This window comes from Chiloscyllium plagiosum, unplaced genomic scaffold, assembly GCF_037043375.1.
Source record: "Chiloscyllium plagiosum isolate Xiang-an unplaced genomic scaffold, Cpla_swu_hap1 HiC_scaffold_35, whole genome shotgun sequence".
NCBI lineage: Eukaryota > Metazoa > Chordata > Chondrichthyes > Orectolobiformes > Hemiscylliidae > Chiloscyllium > Chiloscyllium plagiosum.
In genome coordinates, this window is record NW_028270173.1 from 12,295,945 (window position 1) to 12,319,683 (window position 23,739).

At 52.2% G+C, this 23,739-nt stretch overlaps 1 protein-coding gene across 1 annotated transcript in view; it reads right to left on the reverse strand.

The window, feature by feature from the left end:
• Nucleotides 1-23,739, reverse strand: part of LOC122547757 (butyrophilin subfamily 3 member A3-like) — a 206,069-nt gene that overhangs the window by 136,138 nt on the left and 46,192 nt on the right. The window contains 1 exon segment of the mRNA XM_087979256.1: nucleotides 4,609-4,694. Within this exon segment, the coding sequence (XP_087835382.1) occupies nucleotides 4,609-4,666 (58 nt within the window). The 5' untranslated portion in view covers nucleotides 4,667-4,694.

Below are 23,739 nucleotides of genomic sequence, written 5' to 3' on the forward strand. Positions count from 1 at the left end.
ATGACCTCATTGCTGCTGCCATTGGCCCCAAACCACTGGAGAATGACATCATTGTTGTTGCCTTTGGCCCCAAACCACTGGAGAATTACATCATTGCTGCTGCCATTGGCCACAAACCACTGGAGAATGACCTCATTGTTGTTGCCATTGGCCCCAAACCACTGGAGAATTACATCATTGCTGCTGCCATTGGCCACAAACCCCTGGAGAATGACCTCATTGCTGCTGCCATTGGGCCCAAACCCCTTGAGAATGACCTCATTGTTGTTGCCATTGGCCCCAAACCACTGGAGAATGACCTCATTGCTGCTGCCCTTGACCCCAAACCCCTGGAGAATGACTTCATTGCTGCTGCCATTGGCCCCAAAACCCTGGAGAATTACCTCATTGCTGCTGCCATTGGCCCCAAACCACTGGAGAATGACCTCATTGCTGCTGCCATTGACCCCAAACCCTGGAGAATGACCTCATTGCTGCTGCCATTGGCCCCAAAACCCTGGAGAATTACCTCATTGCTGCTGCCATTGGCCCCAAACACCAGGAGAATGACCTCATTGCTGCTGCCATTGACCCCAAACCCCTTGAGAATGACCTCATTGCTGCTGCTATTGGCCCTAAACCCCTGCAGAATGACCTCATTGCTGCTGCCATTGGCCCCAAAATGCTGGAGAATGATCTCATTGCTGGTGCCATTGGCCCCAAACCACATGAGAATGACCTCATTGCTGCTGCCATTGGTCTCAAAACCCTGGAGAATTACCTCATTGCTGCTCCCATTGGCCCCAAACACCTAGAGAATGATCTCATTGTTGCTGCCATTAGCCCCTAACACCTGGAGAATGACCTCATTGCTGCTGCCATTGGCCACAACACCCTGGAGAATGACCTCATTGCTGCTGCCATTGGCCCCGAATCCCTGGAGAATGACCTCATTGCTGCTGCCATTGGCCCTAAACCCCTGGAGAATGACCTCATTGCTGCTGACATTGGCCCAAAACCCCTGGAAAATGACCCCATTGCTGCTGCCATTGGCCCCAAACCCATGGAGAATGACCTCATTGCTGCTGCCATTGGCCCTAAACACCTGGAGAATGACCTCATTGCTGCTGCCATTGGCACCAAACACCTGGAGAATTACCTCATTGCTGCTGCCATTGATCCCAAACCCCTGGAGAATGACCTCATTGCTGCTGCCATTGGCCCCAAACACCTGGAGAATGACCTCATTGCTGCTGCCATTGGTCCCAAACCCCTGGAGAATGACCTCATTGTTGCTGCCATTGGCCCCAAACACCTGGAGAATGACCTCATTGCTGCTGCCATTGGTCCCAAACACCTGGAGAATGACCTCATTGCTGCTGACATTGGCCCCAAACACCTGGAGAATGACCTAATTGCTTCTGCCATTGGCCCCAAAGTCCTGGAGAATGCCCTCATTGCTGCTGACATTGGCCCCAAACCCCTGGAGAATTACCTCATTGCTGCTGCCATTGACCCCAAACCCTGGAGAATGACCTCATTGCTGCTGCCATTGGCCCCAAAACCCTGGAGAATTACCTCATTGCTGCTGCCATTGGCCCCAAACACCAGGAGAATGACCTCATTGCTGCTGCCATTGACCCCAAACCCCTTGAGAATGACCTCATTGCTGCTGCTATTGGCCCTAAACCCCTGCAGAATGACCTCATTGCTGCTGCCATTGGCCCCAAAATGCTGGAGAATGATCTCATTGCTGGTGCCATTGGCCCCAAACCACATGAGAATGACCTCATTGCTGCTGCCATTGGTCTCAAAACCCTGGAGAATTACCTCATTGCTGCTCCCATTGGCCCCAAACACCTAGAGAATGATCTCATTGTTGCTGCCATTAGCCCCTAACCCCTGGAGAATGACCTCATTGCTGCTGCCATTGGCCACAACACCCTGGAGAATGACCTCATTGCTGCTGCCATTGGCCCCGAATCCCTGGAGAATGACCTCATTGCTGCTGCCATTGGCCCTAAACCCCTGGAGAATGACCTCATTGCTGCTGACATTGGCCCAAAACCCCTGGAAAATGACCCCATTGCTGCTGCCATTGGCCCCAAACCCATGGAGAATGACCTCATTGCTGCTGCCATTGGCCCTAAACACCCTGGAGAATGACCTCATTGCTGCTGCCATTGGCACCAAACACCTGGAGAATTACCTCATTGCTGCTGCCATTGGTCCCAAACCCCTGGAGAATGACCTCATTGCTGCTGCCATTGGCCCCAAACACCTGGAGAATGACCTCATTGCTGCTGCCATTGGTCCCAAACCCCTGGAGAATGACCTCATTGTTGCTGCCATTGGCCCCAAACACCTGGAGAATGACCTCATTGCTGTTGACATTGGCCCCAAACCCCTGGAGAATGACCTCATTGCTGCTGCCATTGGCCCCAAACACCTGTAGAATGACCTCATTGCTGCTGCCATTGGCCCCAAACCCCTGGAGAATGACCTCATTGCTGCTGCCATTGGCCCCAAACACCTGGAGAATGACCTAATTGCTTCTGCCATTGGCCCCAAACTCCAGGAGAATGCCCTCATTGCTGCTGCCATTGATCCCAAAACCCTGGAGAATGACCTCATTGCTGCTGCCATTGGCCCCAAACACCTGGAGAATGACCTAATTGATTCTGCCATTGGCCCCAAACTCCTGGAGAATGACCTCATTGCTGCTGCCATTGGCCCCAAATGGCAAGCGAAGGCACTCAAAGCCATTGGCCTCCTCTCACTGGGAGAACATCCTCGCTGTCGTTCCATCCTATCTCCAGGAGGTCTGCCACGCCACATATAACCCGCTCTTGCTGCTGTGCCAGTGCTGCCAACCAACCGCCACAGAAAAGAAGAAATAAAAGACCAAAATAAAAGGAATATAAAGTGAAAGAAAGAGCAGAAGTAAAAGTAACTCAAAGGGGGAAAGCAGATGGGAGCAGGACAAGAGCTGGACACAGCCCTGTAACTCTGCTGTCATCTTACACCGGAACTGACACCTACTTCGATATTAATTCAACAGAGGTGATGTCTGAAAGTGTTCCAGGAGATGCAAATACAAATTCAATGTTAGCTCAATGCAACACCTTAGCGGAGCCCCGTTCTCCTGTCCTAGTGACCAGGACTTGGGGCCTTTCCTGTCCTCTCTCTCTCTCTCTCTCTCTCATGCTCTGCCTCTATTGTACACAGAGAAAAGGTGCGTTTTTAACTCTGAATTATTTTTCTGAACAACCGATGAATATTGTGCTCAGCTTTATTTTTGTAAACATGCTCATTGGTCCACTGACTGAGGAAAAAAAAAATTGAAATACTGTTCCTGACAAGAAAGTTTAGAAAACCCTGATGTATCCCATCTCTCAAACACCATTGCCTCCTCTCTGTCAAATTCCACATAAATCTGTCCCTGTTTCCTTCACAAATTTCCGAACATTTATCTGCAAGAATCACCTTACTGACATTGAGAACAGCTGTCTTTACTCTGTCGCAGTTATCTAATTGCTCCTCTGAAAGACATGACTACACCTTGAACAAACTCTGGATGAACAAAGGCCAATTTTCTTCCGACGACTTCAGTTTTGTGGCAACTTTTGAAAAAGACCCAGAGGACACTACTTACTCCTTCCTCACTAAACTGGGTACCAAGTGAATACCCTCTATGACAAGTATGTCCGTCGTTGGATAAAGGACCAAAACTGGATACAGTAATCCAGGCGAGGTCACAGCAAGGCTTTATTCAACTGCAGCAAGATATCTTTACTTTTGAACTCAAATCCCCTTGCAATGAAAGCCAACATACCATTTGCTTTCCTAAGTGCTTGCTGCATCTGTATGTAGACTTTTAGTGACTTATGAACAAGGATCACATTACTTTCCTGTCAGATTGTTTGTTTCAGTTTCTTTCTCATGAATTACAAAATCATAGTGTGGAAGCAGGCCGTTTGGTCCATCATACTCACACCGCCCCTCCAAAGAGCATCCCACCCTGACCTATCTCCCTTTCCTCTCCTTGTAACCCTGCAGTTCACATGGTGAGTCCACCGAGCCTGCACATCTTTGGACTGTGGGAGGAAGGGCAGCACCTGGAGGAAACCCATGCAGACAAGGGGAGAACATGCAAACTCCACACAGACGGTCACCTGAGGATAGAATCAAGCTGGTACATTTCTGAAAGTCAAGTATTGATGTGCATCTTTGATGAAAACTCAATGTGGGTGAATCATCTAAAGAGAATATAACTTCAATTTAGACAATGTTGATTATATTTATCAAATGAGAAAATAATGTTAATGTCGTTATTCCTGTACTGGTATCACGACAAACTCCCCAGTATTGCAAAAAACAAGTTGTCTCTTGATACAAATCTCATCCAGAAAAATGACCAGAATTATGAAGTGAAAATCTCAAATCTCCAGCATTATTTAATAAAAATGACAATGACTCAGAATGGCTGTAAATCAGTGACGAGGACATTGTTCTGTGACTTGTTGAAAACCTGGACATTAAAAACAGAACGGACTGTCTGAATCAGTGCAAGTAACAGCACTGGAGGGTGACTGGTAATTGTATTGGTCAGGTTACAATGATCCTTACCATTCACCGAGTCCTGAATCACAAGCAGGAACAGCACTATGTGGTGAACATCTCTCATCTTCAGATCTCAGCAGAAGAAGAATTTCCTGAGAGGGAGAGAAGTGATTGTCTCTTTATTTGTCACCAATCTCATGTTACATCAACATTGCACTCAGATCATTGTTAACTGATTCGTACAAAGCTTCCACCAACTTTATGTTTGTGAATATTTGTACGTTATTGTTCCTGTCCTTTCTAATTCTTGAAATACTGTGAGTAATGTCTCGGGAATCTTCGAGAAACTATGAGGATTGACGAGCACCTGAATAACAATCCTGGATTAGAATGAGCCAAGACATGAGGTTTGATATGAATGCTACTGACTGGGTTGTCATTGCTGCCCTCAGGGTTGGGTGCCCACAAAGACCTGAGAAACTGAGGAATGGAGATTGGTCACTGGGCCTTTAGAATCTGCAGTGGCCATGTCAATGGATCAAAGCATATTATCTAAGATCTTCCTGACTGACAATCAAATTCTTCATTGGTCCTACTCACGCATTGAGCAGATCAAGCATAGGTTAACAGAAAAGAGAATTCCAAAAAGAAACCTACTACTCTAGTGTTGTAGGAGAAAGCAAGGAATTTCACAACAAACTGGGAGAGGTGTGCAGCAGGTCAGTATCACTGTGTAACAGACTGGGGGGAGTGTGCGGCAGGTCAGTATCACTGTGTAATAAATTGGGAGGAGGGTGCAGCAGATCAGTGTCACTGTGTAACAGACTGGGAGATGTGTGCAGCTGGTCAGTGTCACTGTGTAACAGACTGGGAGGAGTGTGAGGCAGGTCAGTGTCACTGTGTAACAGACTGGGAGGAGTGTGCAGCAGGTCAATGTCACTGTGTAACAGACTGGGGGGAGTGTGCGGCAGGTCAGTATCACTGTGTAATAAATTGGGAGGAGGGTGCAGCAGATCAGTGTCACTGTGTAACAGACTGGGAGATGTGTGCAGCTGGTCAGTGTCACTGTGTAACAGACTGGGAGGAGTGTGAGGCAGGTCAGTGTCACTGTGTAACAGACTGGGAGGAGTGTGAGGCAGGTCAGTGTCACTGTGAAACAGACTGGGAGAGGTGTGCAGCAGGTCAATGTCACTGTGTAACAGACTGGGAGGAGTGTGAGGCAGGTCAGTGTCACTGTGGAACAGACTGGGAGGAGTGTGCAGCAGGTCAGTGTCACTGTGTAACAGACTGGGAGATGTGTGCAGCAGGTCAGTGTCACAGTGTAACAGACTGGGAGGAGTGTGAGGCAGGTCAGTGTCACTGTGAAACAGACTGGGAGAGGTGGGCGGCAGGTCAGTGTCATTGTGTAATAGACTGGGAGGAGTGTGCAGCAGGTCAGTGTAACTGTGCAACAGACTGGGAGGAGTGTGCGGCAGGTCAGTGTAACTGTGTAACAGACAGGCAGGAGTGTGTAGCAGGTCAGGATCACTGTGTAACAGACTGGGAGGAATGCGCAGCAGGTCAGTGTCACTGTCTAACAGGTCAGGATCACTGTGTAACAGACTGCGAGGAATGTGCGGCAGGTCAGTGTCACTGTGTAACAGACTGGGAGGGGTGTGCGGCAGGTCAGTGTCACTGTGTAACAGACTGTGACGAGTGTGCGGCATGTCAGTGTCACTGTGTAACAGACTGGGGGGAGTGTGCGGCAGGTCAGTGTCACTGTGTAACAGACTGGGAGGAGTGTGCTGCAGGATCGTATCCCAGTGCAACAGACTGGGAGGAGTGTGCGGCCGGTCAGTATCACTGTGTAACAGACTGGGAGGAGTGTGCGGCAAATCAGTGTCACTGTGTAACAGACTGGGAGGAGTGTGCGGCAGGTCAGTGTCACTGTGTAACAGACTGTGAGGAGTGTGCGGCAGGTCAGTGTCACTGTGTAACAGACTGGGAGGAGTGTGCTGCAGGATCGTATCCCAGTGCAACAGACTGGGAAGAGTGTGCGGCCGGTCAGTATCACTGTGTAACAGACTGCGAGGAATGTGCGGCAGGTCAGTGTCACTGTGTAACAGACTGGGAGGGGTGTGCGGCCGGTCAGTATCACTGTGCAACAGACTGGGAGGAGTGTGCGGCAGGTCAGTGTCACTGTGTAACAGACTGGGAGGGGTGTGCAGCAGGTCCGTATCACTGTATAACAGACTGTGAGGAGTGTGCGGCAGGTCAGTGTCACTGTGTAACAGACTGGGAGGAGTGTGCGGCGGGTCAGTGTCACTGTGTAACAGACTGGGAGCAGTGTGTAGCAGGTCAGTGTCACTGTGTAACAGACTGGGAGGAGTGTGTAGCAGGTCACTATCACTGAATAACAGACTAGGAGGAGTGTGCGGAAGGTCAGTATCACTGTGTAACAGACTGGGAGGAGTGTGCGGCAGGTCAGTGTCACTGTGTAACAGACTGGGAGGAGTGTGTAGCAGGTCAGTGTCACTGTGTAACAGACTGGGAGGTGTGTGTGGCAGGTCAGTGTCATTGTGTAACAGACTGGGAGGAATGTGCGGCAGGTCAGTGTTACAGATTAACAGACTGGGAGGAGTGCGCAGCAGGTCAGTGATACAGATTAACAGACAGGGAGGAGTGTGCAGCAGGTCAGTGTCACTGTGTAACAGACAGGGCGGAGTGTGCGGCAGGTCCGTGTCACTGAATAACAGACTGGGAGGAGTGTGCGGCAGGTCAGTGTCACTGTATAACAGACTGAGAGGAGTGTGCGGCAGGTCTGTGTCATTGTGTAACAGACTGGGAGGAATGTGCAGCAGGTCAGTGTCACTGTGTAACAGACTGGGAGGAGTTTGTGTCAGGTCAGTGTCACTGTGCAACAGACTGGGAGGAGTGTGCGGCAGGTTAGTATCACTGTGTAACAGACTGGTAGGAGTATGCGGCAGGTCAGTGTCACTGTGTAACAGACTGGGAGGAGTGTGCGGCAGGTCAGTGTCACCTAGTAACAGACTGGGAGGAGTGTGCGGCAGGTCAGTATCACTGTGTAACAGACTGAGAGGAGTGTGCACCAGGTCAGTGTCACTGTGTAACAGACTGAGAGGAGTGTGCACCAGGTCAGTGTCACTGTGTAACAGACTGGGAGGAATGTGTAGCAGGTCAGTGTCACTGTGTAACAGACTGGGAGGAGTGTGCGGCAGGTCAGTGTCACTGTATAACAGACTGAGAGGAGTGTGCGACAGGTCAGTGTCACTGTGTAACAGACTGGGAGGAGTGCGCAGCAGGTCAGTGTCACTGTGTAACAGACTGGGAGGAGTGTGCGGCAGGTCAGTGTCACTGTGTAACAGACTGGGAGGAGTTTGTGTCAGGTCAGTGTCACTGTGCAACAGACTGGGAGGAGTGTGCGGCAGGTTAGTATCACTGTGTAACAGACTTGGAGGAGTGTCCGGCAGGTCTGTATCACTGTGTAACCGACTGGGAGGAGTGTGCGGCAGGTCAGTGTCACTGTGTAACAGACTGGGAGGAGTGTGCAGCAGGTCAGTGTCACTGTATAACAGACTGAGAGTGTGCGGCAGGTCTGTGTCATTGTGTAACAGACTGGGAGGAGTGTGCCGTAGGTCAGTGTCACTGTGTAACAGACTGGGAAGAGTTTGTGTCAGGTCAGTGTCACTGTGCAACAGACTGGGAGGAGTGTGCGGCAGGTTAGTATCACTGTGTAACAGACTGGGAGGAGTATGCGGCAGGTCAGTGTCACTGTGTAACAGACTGGGAGGAGTGTGCGGCAGGTCAGTGTCACTGTGTAACAGACTGGGAGGAGTGTGCGGCAGGTCATAGTCACTGTGTAACAGACTGGGAGGAGTGTGATGCAGGTCAGTGTCACTGTGTAACAGACTGGGAGGAGTGTGCGGCAGGTCAGTGTCACTATGGAACAGACTGGGAGGAGTGTGCGGCAGGTCAGTGTCACTGTATAACAGACTGAGAGGAGTGTGCGGCAGGTCTGTGTCATTGTGTAACAGACTAGGAGGAGTGTGCAGCAGGTCAGTGTCACTGTGTAACAGACTGGGAGGAGTTTGTGTCAGGTCAGTATCACTGTGTAACAGACTGGGAGGAGTATGCGACAGGTCAGTGTCACTGTGTAACAGACTGGGAGGAGTGTGCGGCAGGTCAGTGTCACTGTGTAACAGACTGGGAGGAGTGTGCGGCAGGTCAGTGTCACTGTGTAACAGACTGGGAGTAGTAAAAAGCAGGTCAGTGTCACTGTCTAACAGACTGGGAGGAGTGTGTGGCATGTCAGTGTCACTGTGTAACAGACTGGGAGGAGTATGCGGCAGGTCAGTGTCACTGTGTAACAGACTGGGAGTAGTAAAAAGCAGTTCAGTGTCACTGTCTAACAGACTGGGAGGAGTGTGTGGCATGTCAGTGTCACTGTGTAACAGACTGGGAGGAGTGTGTAGCAGGTCAGTGTCACTGTGTAACAGACTGGGAGGAGTGTGTAGCAGGTCACTATCACTGAATAACAGACTAGGAGGAGTGTGCGGAAGGTCAGTATCACTGTGTAACAGACTGGGAGGAGTGTGCGGCAGGTCAGTATCACTGTGTAACAGACTGGGAGGAGTGTGTAGCAGGTCAGTGTCACTGTGTAACAGACTGGGAGGAGTGTGTAGCAGGTCACTATCACTGAATAACAGACTAGGAGGAGTGTGCGGAAGGTCAGTATCACTGTGTAACAGACTGGGAGGAGTGTGCAGCAGGTCAGTGTCACTGTGTAACAGACTGGGAGAAGTGTGTGGCAGGTCAGTGTCACTGTGTAACAGACTGGGAGGAGTGTGTGGCATGTCAGTGTCACTGTGTAACAGACTGGGAGGTATATATAGCAGGTCAGTGTCACTGTGTAACAGACTGGGAGGAGTGTGCAGCAGGTCAGTGTCACTGTGCAACAGACTGGGAGGAGTGTGGGGCAGGTCAGTGTCAATGTGTAACAGACTGGGATGAGTGCGCAGCAGGTCAGTGTCACTGTGTAACAGACTGGGAGCAGTGTGCGACAGGTCAGTGTCACTGTGTAACAGACTGGGAGGAGTGTGCAGCACGTCATTATCACTGTGTAACAGACTGGGAGGAGTGTGCGGCAGGTCAGTGTCACTGTGTAACCGACTGGGAGGAGTGTGCGGCAGGTCAGTGTCGCTGTGTAACAGACTGGGAGGAGTGTGCGGCAGGTCAGTGTCACTGTGTAACAGACTGGGAGGAGTGTGTGGCAGATCATTTTCACTGTGTAACAGACTGGGATGTGTATACAGCAGGTCAGTGTCACTGTGTAACAGGCTGGGAGGAGTGTGTGGCAGGACAGTGTCATTGTGTAACAGACTGGGAGGAATGTGCGGCAGGTCAGTGTTACAGATTAACAGACTGGGAGGAGTGCGCAGCAGGTCAGTGATACAGATTAACAGACAGGGAGGAGTGTGCAGCAGGTCAGTGTCACTGTGTAACAGACAGGGCGGAGTGTGCGGCAGGTCCGTGTCACTGTGTAACAGACTGGGAGGAGTGTGCGGCAGGTCAGTGTCACTGTATAACAGACTGAGAGGAGTGTGCGGCAGGTCAGTGTCACCTAGTAACAGACTGGGAGGAGAGTGCGGCAGGTCAGTGTCACTGTGTAACAGACTGGGAGGAGTGTGCGGCAGGTCTGTGTCATTGTGTAACAGACTGGGAGGAGTGTGCAGCAGGTCAGTGTCACTGTGTAACAGACTGGGAGGAGTTTGTGTCAGGTCAGTGTCACTGTGCAACAGACTGGGAGGAGTGTGCGGCAGGTTAGCATCACTGTGTAACAGACTGGTAGGAGTATGCGGCAGGTCAGTGTCACTGTGTAACAGACTGGGAGGAGTGTGCGGCAGGTCAGTGTCACCTAGTAACAGACTGGGAGGAGTGTGCGGCAGGTCAGTATCACTGTGTAACAGACTGAGAGGAGTGTGCACCAGGTCAGTGTCACTGTGTAACAGAGTGGGAGGAATGTGTAGCAGGTCAGTGTCACTGTGTAACAGACTGGGAGGAGTGTGCGGCAGGTCAGTGTCACTGTGTAACAGACTGGGAGGAGGGTGCGGCAGGTCTGTGTCATTGTGTAACAGACTGGGAGGAGTGTGCGGCAGGTCAGTGTCACTGTGTAACAGACTGGGAGGAGTGTGCGGCAGGTCAGTGTCACTGTGTAACAGACTGGGAGGAGTGTGCGGCAGGTCGGTGTCACTGTGTAACAGACTGGGAGGAGTGTGCGGCAGGTCAGTATCACTCTGTAACAGACTGGGAGGAGTGTGCGGCAGGTCAGTGTCACTGTGTAATAGACTGAGAGAGTGCGCAGCAGGTCAGTGTCACTGTGTAACAGACTGGGAGGAGTGTGCGGCAGGTCAGTGTCACTGTGTAACAGACTGGGAGGAGTGCGCAGCAGGTCAGTGTCACTGTGTAACAGACTGGGAGGAGTGTGCGACAGGTCAGTGTCACTGTGTAACAGACTGGGAGGAGTGTGCGGCAGGTCAGTGTCACTGTGTAACAGACTGGGAGGAGTGTGCGGCTGGTCAGTGTCACTGTGTAACAGACTTGGAGGAGTGTCCGGCAGGTCTGTATCACTGTGTAACCGACTGGGAGGAGTGTGCGGCAGGTCAGTGTCACTGTGTAACAGACTGGGAGGAGTGTGCAGCAGGTCAGTGTCACTGTGTAACAGACTGGGAGGAGTGTGCGGCAGGTCAGTGTCACTGTGTAACAGACTGGGAGGAGTGTGCGACAGGTCAGTGTCACTGTGTAACAGACTGGGAGGAGTGCGCAGCAGGTCAGTGTCACTGTGTAACAGACTGGGAGGAGTGTGCGGCTGGTCAGTGTCACTGTGTAAGAGACTTGGAGGAGTGTCCGACAGGTCTGTATCACTGTGTAACCGACTGGGAGGAGTGTGCGGCAGGTCAGTGTCACTGTGTAACAGACTGGGAGGAGTGTGCAGCAGGTCAGTGTCACTGTGTAACAGACTGGGAGGAGTGTGCGGCAGGTCAGTGTCACTGTGTAACAGACTGGGAGGAGTGTGCGGCAGGTCGGTGTCACTGTGTAACAGACTGGGAGGAGTGTGCGGCAGGTCAGTATCACTCTGTAACAGACTGGGAGGAGTGTGCGGCAGGTCAGTGTCACTGTGTAATAGACTGAGAGAGTGCGCAGCAGGTCAGTGTCACTGTGTAACAGACTGGGAGGAGTGTGCGGCAGGTCAGTGTCACTGTGTAACAGACTGGGAGGAGTGCGCAGCAGGTCAGTGTCACTGTGTAACAGACTGGGAGGAGTGTGCGACAGGTCAGTGTCACTGTGTAACAGACTGGGAGGAGTGCGCAGCAGGTCAGTGTCACTGTGTAACAGACTGGGAGGAGTGTGCGGCTGGTCAGTGTCACTGTGTAACAGACTTGGAGGAGTGTCCGGCAGGTCTGTATCACTGTGTAACCGACTGGGAGGAGTGTGCGGCAGGTCAGTGTCACTGTGTAACAGACTGGGAGGAGTGTGCAGCAGGTCAGTGTCACTGTATAACAGACTGAGAGGAGTGTGCGGCAGGTCTGTGTCATTGTGTAACAGACTGGGAGGAGTGTGCCGTAGGTCAGTGTCACTGTGTAACAGACTGGGAGGAGTTTGTGTCAGGTCAGTGTCACTGTGCAACAGACTGGGAGGAGTGTGCGGCAGGTTAGTATCACTGTGTAACAGACTGGAGGAGTATGCGGCAGGTCAGTGTCACTGTGTAACAGACTGGGAGGAGTGTGCGGCAGGTCAGTGTCACTGTGTAACAGACTGGGAGGAGTGTGCGGCAGGTCATAGTCACTGTGTAACAGACTGGGAGGAGTGTGATGCAGGTCAGTATCACTGTGTAACAGACTGAGAGGAGTGTGCACCAGGTCAGTGTCACTGTGTAACAGACTGGGAGGAGTGTGCAGCAGGTCAGTGTCAGTGTGTAACAGACTGGGAGGAGTTTGTGTCAGGTCAGTATCACTGTGTAACAGACTGGGAGGAGTATGCGACAGGTCAGTGTCACTGTGTAACAGACTGGGAGGAGTGTGCGGCAGGTCAGTGTCACTGTGTAACAGACTGGGAGGAGTGTGCGGCAGGTCAGTGTCACTGTGTAACAGACTGGGAGGAGTATGCGGCAGGTCAGTGTCACAGTGTAACAGACTGGGAGTAGTAAAAAGCAGGTCAGTGTCACTGTCTAACAGACTGGGAGGAGTGTGTGGCATGTCAGTGTCACTGTGTAACAGACTGGGAGGAGTGTGTGGCAGATCAATGTCACTGTGTAACAGACTGGGATGTGTATGCAGCAGGTCAGTGTCACTGTGTAACAGGCTGGGAGGAGTGTGTGGCAGGTCAGTGTCATTGTGTAACAGACTGGGAGGAATGTGCGGCAGGTCAGTGTTACAGATTAACAGACTGGGAGGAGTGCGCAGCAGGTCAGTGTCACTGTATAACAGACTGAGAGGAGTGTGCGGCAGGTCAGTGTCACTGTGTAACAGACTGGGAGGAGTTTGTGTCAGGTCAGTGTCACTGTGCAACAGACTGGGAGGAGTGTGCGGCAGGTTAGTATCACTGTGTAACAGACTGGGAGGAGTATGCGGCAGGTCAGTGTCACTGTGTAACAGACTGGGAGGAGTGTGCGGCAGGTCATAGTCACTGTGTAACAGACTGGGAGGAGTGTGATGCAGGTCAGTATCACTGTGTAACAGACTGAGAGGAGTGTGCACCAGGTCAGTGTCACTGTGTAACAGACTGGGAGTAGTGTGCAGCAGGTCAGTGTCACTGTGTAACAGACTGGGAAGAGTGTGCGGCAGGTCAGTGTCACTGTATAACAGACTGAGAGGAGTGTGCGACAGGTCAGTGTCACTGTGTAACAGACTGGGAGGAGTTTGTGTCAGGTCAGTGTCACTGTGTAACAGACTGGGAGGAGTTTGTGTCAGGTCAGTGTCACTGTGTAACAGACTGGGAGGAGTATGCGGCAGGTCAGTGTCACTGTGTAACAGACTGGGAGGAGTGTGCGGCAGGTCAGTGTCACTGTGTAACAGACTGGGAGGAATGTGCAGCAGGTCAGTGTCACTGTGTAACCGATTGGGACCGGTATGCGGCAGGTCATTGTCACTGTGTAATAGATTGGGAGTAGTGTGCAGCAGGTCAGTGTTACTGTGCAACAGACTGGGAGGGGTGTGCGGCAGGTCAGTGTCACTGTGTAACAGACTGGGAGGAATGTGCGGCAGGTCAGTGTCACTGTGTAACAGACTGGGAGGAGTGTGCGGCAGGTCAGTATCACTCTAACAGACTGGGAGGAATGTGCGGCAGATCAGTATCACTGTGTAATAGACTGAGAGAGTGTGCGGCAGGTCAGTGTCACTGTGTAACAGACTGGGAGTAGTAAAAAGCAGGTCAGTGTCACTGTGTAACAGACTGGGAGGAGAGTGCGGCAGGTCAGTGTCACTGTGTAACAGACTGGGAGGAGTGTGCGGCAGGTCAGTGTCACTGTGTAACAGACTGGGAGGAGTGTGCAGCAGGTCAGTGTCACTGTGTAACAGACTGGGATGTGTATACAGCAGGTCAGTGTCACTGTGTAACAGGCTGGGAGGAGTGTGTGGCAGGTCAGTGTCATTGTGTAACAGACTGGGAGGAATGTGCGGCAGGTCCGTGTTACAGATTAACACACTGGGAGGAGTGCGCAGCAGGTCAGTGATACAGATTAACAGACAGGGAGGAGTATGGAGCAGGTCAGTATCACTGTGTAACAGACTGGGCGGAGTGTGCGGCAGGTCCGTGTCACTGTGTAACAGACTGGGAGGGGTGTGCGGCAGGTCAGTGTCACTGTGTAACAGACTGAGAGGAGTGTGCGGCAGGTCTGTGTCATTGTGTAACAGACTGGGAGGAGTGTGCAGCAGGTCAGTGACACTGTGTAACAGACTGGGAGGAGTTTGTGTCAGTTCAGTGTCACTGTGCAACAGACTGGGAGGAGTGTGCGGCAGGTTAGTATCACTGTGTAACAGACTGTGAGGAGTATGCGGCAGGTCAGTGTCACTGTGTAACAGACTGGGAGTAGTAAAAAGCAGGTCAGTGTCACTGTCTAACAAACTGGGAGGAGTGTGCGGCAGGTCAGTGTCACTGTGTAACAGACTGGGAGGAGTGTGCGGCAGGTCAGTGTCACTGTGTAACAGACTGGGAGGAGTGTGTGGCAGATCATTTTCACTGTGTAACAGACTGGGATGTGTATACAGCAGGTCAGTGTCACTGTGTAACAGGCTGGGAGGAGTGTGTGGCAGGACAGTGTCATTGTGTAACAGACTGGGAGGAGTGTGCAGCAGGTCAGTGTCACTGTGTAACAGACTGAGAGGAGTGTGCACCAGGTCAGTGTCACTGTGTAACAGACTGGGAGGAATGTGTAGCAGGTCAGAGTCACTGTGTAACAGACTGGGAGGAGTGTGCGGCAATTCAGTGTCACTGTGTAACAGACTGGGAGGAGTGTGCGGCAGGTCAGTGTCACTGTGTCACAGACTGGGAGGGGTGTGCAGCAGGTCAGTGTCACTGTGTAACAGACTGGGAGGAATGCGCAGCAGGTCAGTGTCACTGTGTAACGGACTGGGACCGGTATGCGGCAGGTCATTGTCACTGTGTAATAGATTGGGAGTAGTGTGCAGCAGGTCAGTGTCACTGTGGAACAGACTGGGAGGGGTGTGCGGCAGGTCAGTGTCACTGTGTAACAGACTGGGAGGAATGTGCAGCAGGTTAGTGTCACTGTGTAACAGACTGGGAGGAGTGTGCAGCAGGTCAGTGTCACTGTGTAACAGACTGGGAGGAGTGTGCAGCAGGTCAGTGTCACTGTGTAACAGACTGGGAGGAGTGTGCAGCAGGTCAGTGTCACTGTGTAAGAGACTGGGAGGAGTGTGCGGCAGGCCAGTGTCACTGTGTAATCGACTGGGAGGTGCATACAGCAGGTCAGTGTCACTGTGTAACAGACTGGGAGGAGTGTGCGGCAGGTCAGTGTCAATATGTAACAGGCTGGGAGGAGTGTGAGGCAGGTCAGTGTCATTGTGAAACAGACTGGGAGGAGTGTGCGGCATGTCAGTGTTACAGATTAACAGACTGGGAGGAGTGTGCGGCAGGTCAGTGTCACTGTGTAACAGACTGGGAGGAGTGTGTGGCAGGTCAGTATCACTCTGTAACAGACTGGGAGGAATGTGCGGCAGATCAGTATCACTGTGTAATAGACTGAGAGAGTGTGCGGCAGGTCAGTGTCACTGTGTAACAGACTGGGAGGAGTGTGCGGCAGGACAGTATCACTGTGTAGCAGGCTGGGAGGAGTGTGTGGCAGATCAGTGTCATTGTGTAACAGACTGGGAGGAATGTGCGGCAGGTCAGTGTTACAGATTAACAGACTGGGAGGAGTGCGCAGCAGGTCAGTGTCACTGTGTAACAGACTGGGAGGAGTGTGCGGCAGGTCAGTATCACTGTGTAACAGACTGGGAGGAGTGTGCGGCAGGTGATTATCACTGTGTAACAGACTGGGAGGAGTGTGCGGCAGGTCAGTGTCACTGTGTAACAGACATGGAGGAGTGTGCAGCAGGTCAGTATCACTGTGTAACAGACTGGGAGGAGTGTGCGGCAGGACAGTATCACTGTGTAACAGACTGGGAGGAGTATGCGGCAGGTCGGTGTCACTGTGTAACAGACTGGGAGGAGTGTGCGGCAGGTCAGTGTCACTGAGTAACAGACTGGGAGGAATGTGTGGCAGGTCATAGTCACTGTGTAACAGACTGGGAGGAGTGTGATGCAGGTCAGTATCACTGTGTAACAGATTGAGAGGAGTGTGCACCAGGTCAGTGTCACTGTGTAACAGACTGGGAGGAGTGTGCGGCAGGTCAGTGTCATTGTGTAACAGACTGGGAGGAGTGTGCAGCAGGTCAGTGTCACTGTGTAACAGACTGGGAGGAGTTTGTGTCAGGTCAGTGTCACTGTGCAACAGACGGGGAGGAGTGTGCGGCAGGTTAGTATCACTGTGTAACAGACTGGGAGGAGTATGCGGCAAGTCAGTGTCACTGTGTAACAGACTGGGAGGAGTGTGCGGCAGGTCAGTGTCACTGTGTAACAGACTGGGAGGAGTGTGCGGCAGGTCATAGTCACTGTGTAACAGACTGGGAGGAGTGTGATGCAGGTCAGTATCACTGTGTAACAGACTGGGAGGAGTGTGCGGCAGGTCAGTGTCACTGTGTAACAGACTGGGAGGAGTGTGCGGCAGGTCAGTGTCACTGTGTAACAGACTGGGAGGAGTGTGCGGCAGGTCAGTGTCACTGTGTAACAGACTGGAATCGGTATGCGGCAGGTCATTGTCACTGTGTAATAGATTGGGAGTAGTGTGCAGCAGGTCAGTGTCACTGTGCAACAGTCTGGGAGGGGTGTGCGGCAGGTCAGTGTCATTGTGAAACAGACTGGGAGGAGTGTGCGGCAGGTCAGTGTTACAGATTAACAGACTGGGAGGAGTGTGCGGCAGGTCAGTGTCACTGTGTAACAGACTGGGAATAGTGTGCAGCAGGTCAGTGTCACTGTGCAACAGACTGGGAGGGTTGTGCGGCAGGTCAGTGTCATTGTGAAACAGACTGGTAGGAGTGTGCGGCAGGTCAGTGTTACAGATTAACAGACTGGGAGGAGTGTGCGGCAGGTCAGTGTCACTGTGTAACAGACTGAGAGGAGTGTGCGGCAGGTCAGTGTCACTGTGTAACAGACTGGGAGGAGTGTGCGGCAGGTCAGTGTCACTGTGTAACAGACTGGGAGGAGTGTGCGGCAGGTCAGTGTCACTGTGTAACAGACTGGGAGGAGTGTGCGGCAGGTCAGTATCACTCTGTAACAGACTGGGAGGAATGTGCAGCAGGTCAGTGTCACTGTGTAACAGACTGGGAGGAGTGTGCGGCAGGTCAGTGTCACTGTGTAACAGACTGGGAGGAGTGTGTGGCCGATCATTTTCACTGTGTAACAGACTGGGATGTGTATACAGCAGGTCAGTGTCACTGTGTAACAGGCTGGGAGGAGTGTGTGGCAGGACAGTGTCATTGTGTAACAGACTGGGAGGAATGTGCGGCAGGTCAGTGTTACAGATTAACAGACTGGGAGGAGTGCGCAGCAGGTCAGTGATACAGATTAACAGACAGGGAGGAGTGTGCAGCAGGTCAGTGTCACTGTGTAACAGACTGGGAGGAGTATGCGGCAGGTCAGTGTCACTGTGTAACAGACTGGGAGTAGTAAAAAGCAGGTCAGTGTCACTGTGTAACAGACTGGGAGGAGAGTGCGGCAGGTCAGTGTCACTGTGTAACAGACTGGGAGGAGTGTGCGGCAGGTCAGTGTCACTGTGTAACAGACTGGGAGCAGTGTGTGGCAGATCAGTGTCACTGTGTAACAGACTGGGATGTGTATACAGCAGGTCAGTGTCACTGTGTAACAGGCTGGGAGCAGTGTGTGGCAGGTCAGTGTCATTGTGTAACAGACTGGGAGGAATGTGCGGCAGGTCAGTGTTACAGATTAACAGACTGGGAGCAGTGCGCAGCAGGTCAGTGATACAGATTAACAGACAGGGAGGAGTGTGCAGCAGGTCAGTATCACTGTGTAACAGACTGGGCGGAGTGTGCGGCAGGTCCGTGTCACTGTGTAACAGACTGGGAGGAGTGAGCGGCAGGTCAGTGTCACTGTATAACAGACTGAGAGGAGTGTGCGGCAGGTCTGTGTCATTGTGTAACAGACTGGGAGGAGTGTGCAGCAGGTCAGTGTCACTGTGTAACAGACTGGGAGGAGTTTGTGTCAGGTCAGTGTCACTGTGCAACAGACTGGGAGGAGTGTGCGGCAGGTTAGTATCACTGTGTAACAGACTGGGAGGAGTATGCGGCAGGTCAGTGTCACTGTGTAACTGACTGGGAGTAGTAAAAAGCAGGTTAGTGTCACTGTGTAACAGACTGGGAGGAGTGTGTGGCAGGTCATAGTCACTGTGTAACAGACTGGGAGGAGTGTGATGCAGGTCAGTATCACTGTGTAACAGACTGAGAGGAGTGTGCACCAGGTCAGTGTCACTGTGTAACAGACTGGGAGGAATGTGTAGCAGGTCAGTGTCACTGTGTAACAGACTGGGAGGAGTGTGCGGCAATTCAGTGTCACTGTGTAACAGACTGGGAGGAGTGTGCGGCAGGTCAGTGTCACTGTGTAACAGACTGGGAGGAGTGTGCGGCAGCTCAGTGTCACTGTGTAACAGACTGGGAGGAATGTGCAGCAGGTCAGTGTCACTGTGTAACGGACTGGGACCGGTGTGCGGCAGGTCATTGTCACTGTGTAATAGATTGGGAGTAGTGTGCAGCAGGTCAGTGTCACTATGCATCAGACTGGGAGGGGTGTGCGGCAGATCAGTGTCACTGTGTAACAGACTGGGAGGAATGTGCAGCAGGTTAGTGTCACTGTGTAACAGACTGGGAGGAGTGTGCAGCAGGTCAGTGTCACTGTGTAACAGACTGGGAGGAATGTGCAGCAGGTTAGTGTCACTGTGTAACAGACTGGGAGGAGTGTGCAGCAGGTCAGTGTCACTGTGTAACAGACTGGGAGGAGTGTGCGGCAGGTCAGTGTCACTGTGTAACAGACTGGGAGCAGTGTGTGGCAGATCAGTGTCACTGTGTAACAGACTGGGATGTGTATACAGCAGGTCAGTGTCACTGTGTAACAGGCTGGGAGCAGTGTGTGGCAGGTCAGTGTCATTGTGTAACAGACTGGGAGGAATGTGCGGCAGGTCAGTGTTACAGATTAACAGACTGGGAGCAGTGCGCAGCAGGTCAGTGATACAGATTAACAGACAGGGAGGAGTGTGCAGCAGGTCAGTATCACTGTGTAACAGACTGGGCGGAGTGTGCGGCAGGTCCGTGTCACTGTGTAACAGACTGGGAGGAGTGTGCGGCAGGTCAGTGTCACTGTATAACAGACTGAGAGGAGTGTGCGGCAGGTCTGTGTCATTGTGTAACAGACTGGGAGGAGTTTGTGTCAGGTCAGTGTCACTGTGCAACAGACTGGGAGGAGTATGCGGCAGGTCAGTGTCACTGTGTAACAGACTGGGAGTAGTAAAAAGCAGGTCAGTGTCACTGTGTAACAGACTGGGAGGAGTGTGATGCAGGTCAGTATCACTGTGTAACAGACTGAGAGGAGTGTGCACCAGGTCAGTGTCACTGTGTAACAGACTGGGAGGAATGTGTAGCAGGTCAGTGTCACTGTGTAACAGACTGGGAGGAGTGTGCGGCAATTCAGTGTCACTGTGTAACAGACTGGGAGGAGTGTGTGGCAGGTCAGTGTCACTGTGTAACAGACTGGGAGGAGTGTGTGGCCGATCATTTTCACTGTGTAACAGACTGGGATGTGTCTACAGCAGGTCAGTGTCACTGTGTAACAGGCTGGGAGGAGTGTGTGGCAGGACAGTGTCATTGTGTAACAGACTGGGAGGAATGTGCGGCAGGTCAGTGTTACAGATTAACAGACTGGGAGGAGTGCGCAGCAGGTCAGTGATACAGATTAACAGACAGGGAGGAGTGTGCAGCAGGTCAGTGTCACTGTGTAACAGACTGGGAGGAGTATGCGGCAGGTCAGTGTCACTGTGTAACAGACTGGGAGTAGTAAAAAGCAGGTCAGTGTCACTGTGTAACAGACTGGGAGGAGAGTGCGGCAGGTCAGTGTCACTGTGTAGCAGACTGGGAGGAGTGTGCGGCAGGTCAGTGTCACTGTGTAACAGACTGGGAGCAGTGTGTGGCAGATCAGTGTCACTGTGTAACAGACTGGGATGTGTATACAGCAGGTCAGTGTCACTGTGTAACAGGCTGGGAGCAGTGTGTGGCAGGTCAGTGTCATTGTGTAACAGACTGGGAGGAATGTGCGGCAGGTCAGTGTTACAGATTAACAGACTGGGAGCAGTGCGCAGCAGGTCAGTGATACAGATTAACAGACAGGGAGGAGTGTGCAGCAGGTCAGTATCACTGTGTAACAGACTGGGCGGAGTGTGCGGCAGGTCCGTGTCACTGTGTAACAGACTGGGAGGAGTGTGCGGCAGGTCAGTGTCACTGTATAACAGACTGAGAGGAGTGTGCGGCAGGTCTGTGTCATTGTGTAACAGACTGGGAGGAGTTTGTGTCAGGTCAGTGTCACTGTGCAACAGACTGGGAGGAGTATGCGGCAGGTCAGTGTCACTGTGTAACAGACTGGGAGTAGTAAAAAGCAGGTCAGTGTCACTGTGTAACAGACTGGGAGGAGTGTGATGCAGGTCAGTATCACTGTGTAACAGACTGAGAGGAGTGTGCACCAGGTCAGTGTCACTGTGTAACAGACTGGGAGGAATGTGTAGCAGGTCAGTGTCACTGTGTAACAGACTGGGAGGAGTGTGCGGCAATTCAGTGTCACTGTGTAACAGACTGGGAGGAGTGTGTGGCAGGTCAGTGTCACTGTGTAACAGACTGGGAGGAGTGTGTGGCCGATCATTTTCACTGTGTAACAGACTGGGATGTGTATACAGCAGGTCAGTGTCACTGTGTAACAGGCTGGGAGGAGTGTGTGGCAGGACAGTGTCATTGTGTAACAGACTGGGAGGAATGTGCGGCAGGTCAGTGTTACAGATTAACAGACTGGGAGGAGTGCGCAGCAGGTCAGTGATACAGATTAACAGACAGGGAGGAGTGTGCAGCAGGTCAGTGTCACTGTGTAACAGACTGGGAGGAGTATGCGGCAGGTCAGTGTCACTGTGTAACAGACTGGGAGTAGTAAAAAGCAGGTCAGTGTCACTGTGTAACAGACTGGGAGGAGAGTGCGGCAGGTCAGTGTCACTGTGTAACAGACTGGGAGGAGTGTGCGGCAGGTCAGTGTCACTGTGTAACAGACTGGGAGCAGTGTGTGGCAGATCAGTGTCACTGTGTAACAGACTGGGATGTGTATACAGCAGGTCAGTGTCACTGTGTAACAGGCTGGGAGCAGTGTGTGGCAGGTCAGTGTCATTGTGTAACAGACTGGGAGGAATGTGCGGCAGGTCAGTGTTACAGATTAACAGACTGGGAGCAGTGCGCAGCAGGTCAGTGATACAGATTAACAGACAGGGAGGAGTGTGCAGCAGGTCAGTATCACTGTGTAACAGACTGGGCGGAGTGTGCGGCAGGTCCGTGTCACTGTGTAACAGACTGGGAGGAGTGTGCGGCAGGTCAGTGTCACTGTATAACAGACTGAGAGGAGTGTGCGGCAGGTCTGTGTCATTGTGTAACAGACTGGGAGGAGTGTGCAGCAGGTCAGTGTCACTGTGTAACAGACTGGGAGGAGTTTGTGTCAGGTCAGTGTCACTGTGCAACAGACTGGGAGGAGTGTGCGGCAGGTTAGTATCACTGTGTAACAGACTGGGAGGAGTATGCGGCAGGTCAGTGTCACTGTGTAACTGACTGGGAGTAGTAAAAAGCAGGTCAGTGTCACTGTGTAACAGACTGGGAGGAGTGTGTGGCAGGTCATAGTCACTGTGTAACAGACTGGGAGGAGTGTGATGCAGGTCAGTATCACTGTGTAACAGACTGAGAGGAGTGTGCGGCAGGTCAGTGTCACTGTGTAACAGACTGGGAGGAATGTGTAGCAGGTCAGTGTCACTGTGTAACAGACTGGGAGGAGTGTGCGGCAATTCAGTGTCACTGTGTAACAGACTGGGAGGAGTGTGCGGCAGGTCAGTGTCACTGTGTAACAGACTGGGAGGAGTGTGCGGCAGCTCAGTGTCACTGTGTAACAGACTGGGAGGAATGTGCAGCAGGTCAGTGTCACTGTGTAACGGACTGGGACCGGTATGCGGCAGGTCATTGTCACTGTGTAATAGATTGGGAGTAGTGTGCAGCAGGTCAGTGTCACTGTGCATCAGACTGGGAGGGGTGTGCGGCAGATCAGTGTCACTGTGTAACAGACTGGGAGGAATGTGCAGCAGGTTAGTGTCACTGTGTAACAGACTGGGAGGAGTGTGCAGCAGGTCAGTGTCACTGTGTAACAGACTGGGAGGAATGTGCAGCAGGTTAGTGTCACTGTGTAACAGACTGGGAGGAGTGTGCAGCAGGTCAGTGTCACTGTGTAACAGACTGGGAGGAGTGTGCGGCAGGTCAGTGTCACTGTGTAACAGACTGGGAGCAGTGTGTGGCAGATCAGTGTCACTGTGTAACAGACTGGGATGTGTATACAGCAGGTCAGTGTCACTGTGTAACAGGCTGGGAGCAGTGTGTGGCAGGTCAGTGTCATTGTGTAACAGACTGGGAGGAATGTGCGGCAGGTCAGTGTTACAGATTAACAGACTGGGAGCAGTGCGCAGCAGGTCAGTGATACAGATTAACAGACAGGGAGGAGTGTGCAGCAGGTCAGTATCACTGTGTAACAGACTGGGCGGAGTGTGCGGCAGGTCCGTGTCACTGTGTAACAGACTGGGAGGAGTAAGCGGCAGGTCAGTGTCACTGTATAACAGACTGAGAGGAGTGTGCGGCAGGTCTGTGTCATTGTGTAACAGACTGGGAGGAGTGTGCAGCAGGTCAGTGTCACTGTGTAACAGACTGGGAGGAGTTTGTGTCAGGTCAGTGTCACTGTGCAACAGACTGGGAGGAGTGTGCGGCAGGTTAGTATCACTGTGTAACAGACTGGGAGGAGTATGCGGCAGGTCAGTGTCACTGTGTAACTGACTGGGAGTAGTAAAAAGCAGGTCAGTGTCACTGTGTAACAGACTGGGAGGAGTGTGTGGCAGGTCATAGTCACTGTGTAACAGACTGGGAGGAGTGTGATGCAGGTCAGTATCACTGTGTAACAGACTGAGAGGAGTGTGCACCAGGTCAGTGTCACTGTGTAACAGACTGGGAGGAATGTGTAGCAGGTCAGTGTCACTGTGTAACAGACTGGGAGGAGTGTGCGGCAATTCAGTTTCACTGTGTAACAGACTGGGAGGAGTGTGCGGCAGGTCAGTGTCACTGTGTAACAGACTGGGAGGAGTGTGCGGCAGCTCAGTGTCACTGTGTAACAGACTGGGAGGAATGTGCAGCAGGTCAGTGTCACTGTGTAACGGACTGGGACCGGTATGCGGCAGGTCATTGTCACTGTGTAATAGATTGGGAGTAGTGTGCAGCAGGTCAGTTTCACTGTGCATCAGACTGGGAG